Source organism: Pseudorca crassidens, chromosome 9, assembly GCF_039906515.1.
Source record: "Pseudorca crassidens isolate mPseCra1 chromosome 9, mPseCra1.hap1, whole genome shotgun sequence".
NCBI lineage: Eukaryota > Metazoa > Chordata > Mammalia > Artiodactyla > Delphinidae > Pseudorca > Pseudorca crassidens.
The window spans coordinates 9,101,358-9,113,004 of NC_090304.1; the positions used below are offsets into that span (position 1 = coordinate 9,101,358).

The window sequence follows — 11,647 nt, forward strand, 5'->3', positions numbered from 1 at the left end:
GTCTTCCAATTGAACAAAGCCGTGGTCCTATAAGATGTAAGCTGTCCCCAGAAGACCAAAGACCGGGGTTGCCAATTTTAGCAAATAGTACAGGATAGTGGGAAGTAGCCGCATAGCACAGGGAGATCAGCTCGGTGCTCTGTGACCGCCTGGAGGGGTGGGGTAGGGAGGGTGGGAGGGAGATGCAAGAGGGAGGGTTTATGGGGATATATGTATACATATAGCTAATTCACTGTGTGATACAGCAGAAACTAACACAACACTGTAAAGCAATTATACTCCAATAAAGATGTTAAGAAAAAAAAAAAAGAATACAGGAAACCCAGTTAAATTTGAATTTCAGATCAATGAATACTTTTTTAGTAGAAGTATGTCCCATGTAAATATTAGGGACATTCTTAACACTAAAGAAAAAAATTTATTTGATGATCTGAAATTCAAATTAACTGGGCAACCTGTATTTTCTCTGGCAACCCCTCCCCAAGACGGTCCCTTTGGATCCTGCCCACTAAAAGGGACAGAAGCCCCACAAGAGGCCAGCACACTTCCCAGAGCCCAATCTCCTCACTAAAAGGAAGACAAAAGGTCCCACACTTTCCCCTCCTGCCCCAGGTGCCCAGTACAATCTGCTCCCATCACCCCCACTTCAGTCCACCCTCTCCTGCCCTTTATACCCACGTGGAGAAATTCCACTGATACAAGGATACTTGGAGGGTTAATCCTTCTGATACCAAGTCACACTTTAACTCATTCCCTCCAGGCCAAGGATTAAATACTGCCCCTGTAGGGGTCAGGGCTACAGCAGACCCTGAAAGCTGAGAAACACCCCACACACTCACACCAAGTGAGGAGAGGCTGCCAAGGAAAGGGAGGGACGGAACAAGGAGAGAGAAGAAAGGAGGGGCTGCCTGGCCGGGCTGCTGTCCCCCCTACAGAGCCAGCTCAGATTCAGTTCCAGGAGCAGCTTGGCTGCGGAAGCAACAGCAGTCCCTCTCCACCAGGGAAGGGCAGCGGGCGGACCGGCACACAGACGGAGGGCCTGGGACTGGAAGTCCTCAGCCCCCAGCCTCTCGGCCAGGCCTGGCCCCATGGCCTTCAATGACCTCCTGCTGCAGGTGGGGGGCGCCGGCCGCTTCCAGCAGATCCAGGTCACTCTGGTGGTCCTCCCCCTGCTCCTGATGGCCTCCCACAACACTCTGCAGAACTTCACCGCCGCTGTCCCCACCCACCACTGCCGCCCGCCTGCCGACACCAACCTCAGCAAGGACGGGGAGCTGGACGCCTGGCTGCCCCGGGACAGGCAGGGGCGGCCCGAGTCCTGCCTCCGCTTCACCTCCCCCCAGCGGGGGCTGCCCTTTCCCAACGGCACAGAGACCAACGGCACGGGGGCCACAGAGCCCTGCACCCACGGCTGGATCTATGACAATAGCACCTTCCCTTCCACCATCGTGATGGAGGTGAGGAGACCTGGGCCCCTCCGTACACCATCCAGAGTGTGCTTTCCCCTCTGACACACACACACACACACACACACACACACACACACACACAGTCTCAAATTCTCCAGAGGCCAAGATGGGAAAATGGAGAAAGGGGTTCAAGATGGGGGTCTTTGTAGGAAAGGGGGAGGTGGGAGTTGTAGGGGTCAAGAAAAGTCTCTCAGCTCCTGGGGCCAAAGAGAAGAGTCAGGGGAAGAGGGTGACACAGGCCTCAGAGGACCAGCCGGAAGGAGGGCAAGGGGCTGCCCTGCAGCCCAGGCTCGCCTTGGCCTGACCCTTGCCCCCTCTCCCCACAGTGGGACCTCGTGTGTTCTCGTAGGGCCTTACGCCAGCTGGCTCAGTCCTTGTACATGGTAGGGGTGCTTCTCGGAGCCATGATATTCGGGCACCTGGCAGACAGGTCAGTCCTGGGCAGGGCCAAGGAGCCGGGCTGGGACTGGGGGCTCCTCAGCTGGGCTTGGGGGGCCTAGGTGGGAGGTTGGCATCACCAGCTGGGGCTCATCTGAGGACCTATAGCACAGCCTCATGATCAGTCAGGGGTCCTGCAAAGACCCCCACCCCAGGGACTCACCCAGGGCAAGCGCCCCTCTTCCAGCTTAGCCTGGCCCTGCTGGTCCTCAGGACCCGTGTTGCAGGTCTTCCTTCCCCCGACAGGCTGGGCCGCCGGAAGGTGCTCATCTTGAACTACCTGCAGACGGCTGTGTCAGGAACCTGCGCCGCCTTTGCTCCCAACTTCCCCGTCTACTGCGCCTTCCGGCTCCTCTCGGGCATGTCGCTGGCTGGCATTTCCCTCAACTGCATGACACTGAGTGAGGGAGGCCGGAAGGGCAGGGCAGGCCCCTACCCACTCCTTTCCGACCACCCAGTCCTGCAGCCCCTTTCCAGCCTCCTCTCCCAGCCCACCCCTCCTGCACTCAGCCTGTCCTGCCCTTCCAGCCAACATAACAGCCTTTTTCCCGGGGCTCACACCTTCCTGACCTCTCATTTAAACATGTGATTGCAAAGTCCATTGTTAGGGCCAGGTAATTCCCATCAATGACTGAAGCAGACAACAGGCCCTAGGCAGCGGTGAGGACTGTCTCTGAAAGATAGTCACATCCCTCCAGAGGGGCCACAGCCACTCAGCTCCTCCAGCCAAGAAGTCTCGGGGCTGTCAGATCTTCCCCCACCCTTTTTTATCAGTGTAAAATATCCCAATTTTTTTTAACATTTGTAATTAATTCTCATATTTTTAACATAGGGCAAGCCAGCATCATATAGACCAAACACATTTATGGACTGAGCATGGCCTATCCATGAGTCATCAGTGTGCCTCCTTGGATAAGTCACCCGCCTTCTCCCTGTTTCTCAGATGAGGAACCTGAGGCTGGGGAGAAGGGAAAGGATTTACCCAAGCCCAGAGGGGAATCTAAGGATTTGGGATTCTCCAGACTAGGGCTGGGGCAGGACACCTAGAGAATCCAGTCCCAAAGGCCAATCTAAGTCTTCAAGCCACTGCCCCAGCTGCCAAATCAGGAGCCCACAAGGAACGAAACTGGACCTCTTCAGACAGAAGCAGAGAGGTGGTCCCACTCCCACCTCAATTCTCCAGAGGAGAGGAAAGCTACTGTCTCCTCTGCGTTGCTCTGGCCACTGAGGCTGAAATCCAGCCCAGACTGAGAAGGACCAGAGGGGCGGGTGCTGTTGAGGATGGAATGAATGGTCAGAGATGCTCTGAAGGGAAAGAGGACCCCGGCCAGGACAGTAGGTTGGAGAGGAGCAAAAACACACAGCAGGGGAGTGGAGGGGACAAGTCCTGGGGATTCCAAACCTCCCTCCCGTCCCCACCTCCATCACAAGCCCCCCACTCCCCCGCCCATGGCCCCCAACCTCGTTTGATGTATCTTCCACTGAGCTTTGGGACAGACCAAGGTTTGAACAGAGAGAGGGGTCTTGGCGGGCTCCACGGGTCTCCACCCACCTGGCACCCAGTAAGTTCCACCACTCTGTTCTAACCCTCTTTTCAGATGTGGAGTGGATGCCCATCCACACGCGGGCCTGCGTGGGCACCCTGATTGGCTATGTCTACAGCCTGGGCCAGTTTCTCCTGGCTGGTGTGGCCTACGCTGTGCCCCACTGGCGCTACCTGCAGCTGCTGGTCTCCGTGCCCTTTTTTGCCTTCTTCATCTACTCCTGGTGCGTGGGGCCCAGAGGGATGCGAGGGACAAGACTTCCCCCAGGTGTCGCCCGCAGAATCAGAGAAGGTCAAACCCAGGCCAGTGACTCAGTGTGACCAATGGGGAAACTGAGGCTCTGGGGGGAAGGACTTGCCCCAGGGTGTCTGGTTCTCTGGCTTCCCCAGCTCCCCCCAGCTCTCCAGCCTACCTGCCCTGCTCCCTATACCCAGCACCCAAGGGCTGAACTCCCGTGTTGGGGAATAAGTCATCACCAAGTTGGGCACTGCCTTATGGTCCTAGAGATTGGGGTGTGGCAAAGTCCTGGGTTCCCAATCTTACATAAAGTCCCACTGCAGACCTCTGGAAAGCCCATGCCCTACCTCCAGCCCCAGTGACTGGAACTGAAGCCACGCCAACACCCACGCTCACCCCTGCTCCCAGGTTCTTCATCGAGTCGGCCCGCTGGTACTCCTCCTCTGGGAGGCTGGACCTCACCCTGAAGGCCCTGCAAAGAGTGGCCTGGATCAATGGGAAGCGGGAAGAGGGGGCCAATCTAAGTATGGAGGTGAGACCCCTGAGACCTCCCATGACACCGCACCAGGGCTCCATCCCTAAACCCAGGACTCACAGGGCTTCTCTGAGTGAGGAGCTAGGCTGGGAGGAGCTCCTGTGGAAGTCCAAGCCCTGAGACCGGTCCATCCCGGCAGGTGCTCCGGGCCAGTCTGCAGAAGGAGCTGACCCTGGGCAAGGGCCAGGCCTCGGCCGTGGAGCTGCTGCGCTGTCCTGCCCTTCGCCGCCTCTTCCTCTGCCTCTCCATGCTGTGGTAGGCCCAGACAGACAGACTGATGGACAGACAGACAAACCAAGAGACTAAAGACTGGTTGGGGAAAGAGTGGACGCAGGGGATGGAAGAAGGGAGACAAGAGGGAGGAAGTCTGCAGACCAGCTATGAGAGGCAGGAATCTCCCACCAGAGAGAGTCTTAAAGAACCAGATGACCTCCAGCCTCAGTTTGCCTCCAATCCCCAAACTGGGCATCAATCTCTCCATATTCTTCTCCTTTTATCAGCTCTGTTCCAATATGGAAACACTTCATCGGTACTGATGGCCCGCAGAGTCAACAGAATTACATCACAAAGGCAGAGACAAGGATGGCTTGCAAAACATTGAGAGACATCACTGGCCTTGTGGTGCCTGCCAGAAACACAGGCACAGGCAAAACTCGTCTCTGAAAGTACACTCTGGCCAGGGTTGAGACCAGCCAAAAATCTTCCTTTCCCACTGCAACATCACCCATTACCCCTCTTACGTGCTACTCTCCCAACCCCATCATCATAGCAATCCCATGACAATTAAGAGAAACATGGTCAGAAGGAACAATCCTGCCAATGAATTCTTTGCTTCCAATTTGGGCTTTACTCCAGGTTGTGGGTTCTGTCCAACAACCTGAGCTTTATATTCTGGGCTCTTGACATCTTAAGAAGCACAACCACAATCCCAGGACCACGGACAGGTCCTGGAACACTCTGGCCTCTCCCAACACCTTGGCCCTAAATACATGGCTTTGGATATCCACTTGTCCTCCCTCAGTCCAGTATCAATAGATAAAATAAAGACTAAAACTGTGTAAATCCTACATGGCAACTAAGTGAAAATTCCCTAATACACTGGGGACACGATCAGAAGACTGAGAAATCTGGGGTATTGGAGGACTACCCCAATACTTAAAGTGCATACTAAATGACAGAAGAAACATTAGGCAAGGTAGATTCCAGGTTCTTAAACAGGGTAACCTGTGCAGCTCACCCCTGTTCTGGACGAGCACTCCCCTGTCTTTAATCTTCCTAACAAACTCCATACCCCTTATCCCTCCCCACCAGGTTTGCCACTAGCTTTGCCTACTATGGGCTGGTCATGGACCTGCAGGGTTTTGGGGTCAGCATCTACCTAATCCAGGTGATCTTTGGTGCTGTGGACCTGCCTGCCAAGCTTGTGGGCTTCCTTGTCATCAACTCTATGGGCCGCCGGCCTGCCCAGATGGCCTCACTGCTGCTGGCAGGCGTCTGCATCCTGATCAATGGGGTGGTACCCCAGGGTGAGCACCCGTGGACATCTTGGCCCCTCATCCTTGGCCACACCCCCAGACATGACCCAACTTCTCAGCCCGCACTCCCGAGATCTGCTGACCCCCTCTCTTCTCTCTAGATCAGTCCATTGTCCGAACCTCCCTTGCTGTGCTGGGGAAGGGCTGCCTGGCTGCCTCCTTCAACTGCATCTTCCTGTACACTGGGGAGCTGTACCCCACAGTGATCCGGTGAGTGGGAGCTTAATGGGAGGGGCTTGGGGACAAGACATTCCCCCGCACACAGGTCAGACCCAGAGCACAGTCCAGTATGCCCCAGCCCAAGGCCCCCTCCCAGCACCTAACAGTGAAAGGTCTATATCAGCCGCTCAGTACACACCTAGGCTGCCCACTAACCTCTTACCTGACATAAGGGGAAGATTTGAGCCACCAACTGGGACAGGGTTGGAGGCCAAGAAGACACATCTCAGAGGCAGTTAATTGAAGTCCCCTCCTTGATCTCCAAAGCACAAGTTAGAAGCTGCCACAAAATCTAAATTCCATCCTTAACCAAGTAGTATGTCTAAAACCAAAGACCACAAACATGAAAGTAATTTTTTATCACAGAGCAACCACTTAATAACGGTGGTTCTGGGAGTTGTATGGATAAACACAGCACTGCTTTTTTGAGTGCCAAGGTTGCAGGGAGGGGGTATTTTTGCATTAAGACACCAGAAACACATATCTATTTTAAGAATGGGATGCAAAACAACAACAACAAAAAATAGAAAGGGGTGCAAAATTCATATGAGCTGTCAAAGAAATGCCAGGCTTCCCTAGGCTACTTGGAATGAGAACCGCAAGGGGTCATGGTTACTGTCCTGTACCTTCAAAGGATTTCAGCTGAAAGAACAATAGTATAAAGAAGTACTATGTGCCAGGCACTGTCAAACTGCTTACAAATATCAACTCTTTTGGTCCTCATAACAAGCTTATGAGGTAGGTACTATGATAATTCCCATTTTCCAAATGAGAAAACTGAGCCACAGAGAGGTTAAGTGCCTTGCCCAAGGTCACACAGCTTATAAGTCAGGAAGCTTAGATTTGAAAGCAAGCAGTTTATCTCCCTAGTCAAAGTTTTTAACCTCTGTTCTCATAGAGGATGTTCTTAACGTGCAGAGTCCAGGTCCCTTCCCCTGGGGATTCTAATCCAACAGGTCTGTGTGGAGCTGGGGCAACTGTAAATCAAATCCCTCAGGTGATCTGAGAACAACTGGCCGAACTAAGCTAACTCAACAGTTCAGGAAACTGTCCAGAGAGGGCAAGAGACTTGCCCAAGGTCACAGAGCAAGTTAAAGGCAGAGGCAAAATTCAATCCCCTGATTCTCTGCTCAGAGCCTTTCCCAACCTGTTTTGTTTTTGTTTTTGTTTTTAATCTCCAAAATAAATGCAAATTGGTTAGCTAATCAAATGGGGAACAGAGCAGGCACCAGTGGGTCTCCCGGGGCTGGGCCCGAGCTGCCCTGGCCCCAAATTCACCCAGAACCTCAGCTTTCATGCAGAACTCTAACCGGCACCCACCCCCCTGGGTCCCGCAGGCAGACAGGCTTGGGAATGGGCAGCACTCTGGCCCGAGTGGGCAGCATTGTGAGCCCACTGGTGAGCATGACCGCCGAGATCTACCCCTCCGTGCCTCTCTTTATCTACGGCGCTGTCCCCGTGGCCGCCAGCGCTGCCACTGCCTTCCTGCCGGAGACCCTGGGCCAGCCCCTGCCAGACACGGTGCAGGACGTGGAAGACAGGTGGGCCTCCACCCAGAGACAGCAGGGGCTCTCTCCGGGTCACACATCCAGGCTGAGGTGGCATTAAGACTCAAACCCAGGCCTCCTCTTCCAGGCCAGGGCTCTTTGTCCCTGTGTCCCCAATAGGCTGAGAGTCTCCTGGAGTCCTTCCTGGGGCTCGCGGCTCCAGGGAGTGGTAGATGCTTGGGGCAGAGAGCTGGTAGCTGGGCACAGCTGAATGGAGAGCCCCCTGGGAGCCCCAGGCTGGCCTGGGGGCTGCATACCGAGGGCACCACTCTCCTGCCCACCCACCCACCCCGACCTGCCACAGGAGGAGAGGGAAGAGGAGGCAGCAGCGACAGGAGCGAAAGCAGATGGTCCCGCTCCAGGCCTCAGCACAAGTGAAGGACGGACTCTGAGCGCTGAAAAGGAGTCTTACAGAGCCCTAAAGGAAGACAGGATCCTACAGGTCCTGGGCCACTCGCAGGAGAAGGGGGAAGGGGGAATGGTGGCCCAAGTGCTGGGGCTATGGTTCAGGGAGCACTCCCCAGGGGTCCCCCTCTCTGAACAGACACCACGAAGACCGCATATTAAAAGGTTTGTGTGCAGCACCTCCCTTTGTCTCTCCTGTCTCAAAAGTAACAGCCACTCTGCTTCAGCCAGCTTCCAGTCCAAAAGAGCATACAATCCGGTCCCCCCACCCTCAATCCCCAGGACTTTACAAACCATCCCAGGCAACTGGAGAAGAACCTCTTACCTCGGCCCCCTCCCCTGGCCCTGCTTTCCTCCCTCTTCCCTCCTTCCTTCTCTAACCTATCTAATTATTGCTATTTCTGAGTTTTAAATCCCTTACACTCCACCCCTTCCCTATCAGGCTGGAAACTGACAAGGGACTAAAATGAAAGCAGCCAATCAGAGGCTTTGTTTCAGGATCCTCCCTCTCTGTGAAAGCTCCTGGGAACTTCTGGCAGCAAAGGAGGAGAAAAAAGAGAGCAGCTGTGACGTCAGGATGCTGATCCCTGCTCCTCTGGATTCCAGCAGGGTCTGGACTCAAAACCAGTTTGCCACTTCCAGCTGTGCACCTGGAGATTCAGCCTGCTAGCTGTCCTAACCCTCCGCACTGCACTTCTCCGCCTTTCTTTGCCGCTCTGCCTCCAGCGGGCCCTGGGTTGGTGGAGGGGAAGGAGGAGGAAAAGGGAGGGTGGAACCCAGGCAGAGAGCCACCTCTGAGTGCTAATTTGGTGCCAGGCACGGTCCTAAGCACTTTGCATGTATTAACGCATTCAGTCCTCCCAGGAGCCTTCTAGAGATAAGTGCTGGTATTATCCCCATTTTACAGGGAAGGAGATCAAGGCACAGAGCGGTTAAGTAACTTGCCCAAATTCACACAGCTATTAAATTGCAGAGTCAGGGTTAGAAGCAGACCACGTGGAATGTGTGTGCCAGGACATCCCCCCCTCCCCACCAAATGCCCCGGGGGCTGTGAGACACTGAGACTTTGGCCTCTTCCACCCCCAGGGCTGTGCTTCTACTCCTCCCTCCTGAGCTGAAAGAGACCGAGAAGGGGGGGTGGGGGGTGGGGGAGACCGGATCACATGGTAGGAACCATGTGAAAGGAGGGATAGAAGGCAGTTTAGGGATCACAGCCAGGAAAAGAGGAATATCCAGTCACCTGCATCAGCAAGGGAGCTCCCTTCAGGGAGGCTGGGGGTGGGGGGTTAGAGTGGGGAGGGCATGGGAAAAGATAGTCCTCTTAACACCCACAGGTGGCAGGAAGGAGGGGGCCAGCCGTGCCCTCTAGTACATGTACTTGCTTAGTCATGCTTGTCTGCTGACACACTGCCCCTTACTCTTTCCCCTGCAAGCGACCCAGCCGCCCAGACCCTCGTCCCCTGGAGAAAGTTCACACTCTCAAGCTGTACACATTGCCTTCCAGGTGGGACCCGAGGGCTCGAGCTGAGTCAGGGCAACCTGGAGAGGGAAGGTGGCCTGGAGCTCCCCTGAAAAAGCCACAAAGCCCTGGGAGAGCTCAAGGCAGCTCAGAAAGCCAGAGGACAGACTGGGCAGAGCTGAAATCACCGTAACCCACCCCACATCCTGGAACATCTGAAACCTCGGTGTTCCCCGATGGTGCTGACATTCCCATGCTCCCCAAGAATTTCTTGGCCATTGTAGGACCCAGCAGATGCCAGAGCCCCAACAGCCCCACCCCTGCTGCTGTTTCTCAGGCAGTGTTGCCCTCGTGGCTGATGAGGGGCACCTAGGATGGCATCTTCTGCTTCTGCAGATGTAGGGGTTTGGGGACCAGTGACTTGCCCTACCCCTGCCTCACAACCCTGCTAGCAGCTCTGACATGTTCTGATTCCTGTAGGTCTGTCATCTCTGTGCTTAGATCACCTGGTACCTGCATCTGTCTCAACCAGAGCCAGTCCCTGGCCTGTCCCAGCTGCATACACCCCCAACTGGTAAAGACCTGGTGCTGACTCAGGTGGCTTGCACCATCTGCACGGACTCCGTTTCCCCAGCTCCTGGCCTGAGACTTCCTGCACTCACCCCATGCCCTTGACCAAATGGAATTCTACCTTCCTCCCACTCTTAAGTCACCAGTAAGTGACTTCTGACCGGGTCTCCCCAAGGAGTCAGCCCCCAAACACTGGCTCACATCTCATCCTCTTGCCTTGGAGGGCCAAGTTCTAATACAGTCATGCACCACCCCAGTGGCCACAGATGCTGTCCCCAGTTTTGAACACAAGGTCCTATCTTCAGCCAGGGTAGGTAGAGCCTTTGAGGCCACCCTCAATTTCTCTGCTTACAGCCTTGAGCACTTCCTGGACAGGAAGGCACATTCAAGAGGTTCTTCACCTGCATGACGCTGGTAGAGGGCTCACGGGAAGCCACCTTCCCAGGGCCCCACCCTTGCATCCCAGGTCCCACCTCAACACCTCAAGCTTCAGTCCACACCCACACCAAGCTCCTCCATCAGGCTCTTCTCCCCACTTCCCAGGAGTTACATGGCCCCTTGGAGAGCAGATGCCCAGCCAGTTAAGCTTTCATTTCGTGTGGTAGGCTGAATAATGCCCCCCAAAGATGTCCACATGCTGATCCTGGAACCTGTGAATATGTTACCTTACATGGTAAAAGGGACTTTGCAGATGTGAATAAGTTAAGGATCTTGAGATGGAGAGATTATCTTGGATTACCTGGGTGGGCCTGGTGTGATCACAATAGTGATTTTTTTAAAATAAATTTATTTATTTTATTTTTTGGCTGCTTTGGGTCTTTGTTGCTGTGCACGGGCTTTCTCTAGTTGCGGCACACGGGGGTTACTCTTCGTTGCAGTGCGCGGGCTTCTCTTCTTGTGGAGCACGGGCTCTAGGCGTGCGGGCTTCAGTAGTTGTGTCACATGGGCTCAACAGTTGTGACTAGCGGGCTTTAGAGCGCAGGCTCCGTAGCTGTGGCGCACAGGCTTAGTTGCTCCGCGGCACGTGGGATCTTCCCGGACCAGGGCTCGAACCCATGTCCCCTGCATTGGCAGGCAGATTCTTAACCACTGCGCCACCAGGGAAGTCCCAACACAATAGTCTTTTTAAGAGAGAGGCAGGAGATCAGAGTGGGTAGTGGGAGATGTGACAACAGAAACAAGAGGTCTTAGTGATACAGGAAGGGACCACAAGCCAAGAAATGCAAGCAGCCTCTAGAAGATGAAAAAGGCAAAGAAATGAATTCTCCTCTGAAGCCTCGAGAAGGAATGTAGCCATGCCAACACATTGATTTTAGACTTCTGACCTCCAGAACTCTAAGAAAATTAATGTGCGCTGTTTTAAGTCACTAAGTTTGTGGCAACGTGTTACAACAGCAGTAGGAAACGAATACACACCCCTTATTCTCAGACTCCTCCAGGAGTCTCAAACTGGCCCATAGAGCTCTTATTTTCCCATGCATTATGTTTTTGGTGGGGATAGGGCTGTACTGTCCAAATCACCATAGGCCTCCCGCTGCCTATTGTCTTACATCTGACAGATTCACATATTTACGTTGCCCTCTGACCCTTGTAGCCAGTTAAGTTTAGGACTCCTAGACCCCTCTCTGTTTAACCCCTACCTTACCTTCACATTTTTTAAATTGTTGAAGGAAAGATTTTTGTTATAGG

General features: G+C 54.2%; 1 protein-coding gene across 9 annotated transcripts; it reads left to right on the forward strand.

Moving 5' to 3' along the window:
* The first annotated feature begins 780 nt into the window (after positions 1-780).
* On the forward strand, positions 781-10,721 carry SLC22A6 (solute carrier family 22 member 6). Of its 9 annotated transcripts, XR_010945992.1 has the most exons (12): positions 785-1,457; positions 1,796-1,899; positions 2,154-2,308; positions 3,506-3,674; positions 4,097-4,220; positions 4,363-4,478; positions 5,535-5,749; positions 5,860-5,968; positions 7,315-7,518; positions 7,829-8,665; positions 9,363-9,433; positions 9,869-10,721. XR_010945992.1 is itself a non-coding variant. In XM_067748659.1 (10 exons), the coding sequence occupies exons 1-10, from the start codon at positions 1,089-1,091 to the stop codon at positions 7,914-7,916; spliced, it is 1,653 nt and encodes a 550-aa protein (XP_067604760.1). In that variant the 5' UTR covers positions 785-1,088; the 3' UTR covers positions 7,917-9,085. The 9 variants fall into 9 exon arrangements, 4 of the variants coding, with proteins under 4 accessions (XP_067604762.1, XP_067604761.1, XP_067604763.1 ...); XR_010945993.1 differs by lacking the exons at positions 9,363-9,433; positions 9,869-10,721 and having other exon boundaries at positions 784-1,457; positions 7,829-7,966; positions 8,428-9,085; XR_010945989.1 differs by having other exon boundaries at positions 9,363-10,721.
* The last annotated feature ends 926 nt before the right edge of the window (positions 10,722-11,647 follow it).

What these genes read in the sequence shown, in the direction of transcription:
- SLC22A6 (XM_067748659.1), top strand. Translation starts at nt 1,089, where the DNA reads ATGGCCTTCAATGACCTCCTGCTGCAGGTGGGGGGCGCCGGCCGCTTC. An exon ending in CCTCAACTGCATGACACTGA is followed by an intron (nt 2,309 to 3,505) that starts GTGAGGGAGGCC and finishes CCCTCTTTTCAG; the next exon opens with ATGTGGAGTGGATGCCCATC. An exon ending in CAATGGGGTGGTACCCCAGG is followed by an intron (nt 5,750 to 5,859) that starts GTGAGCACCCGT and finishes TCTTCTCTCTAG; the next exon opens with ATCAGTCCATTGTCCGAACC.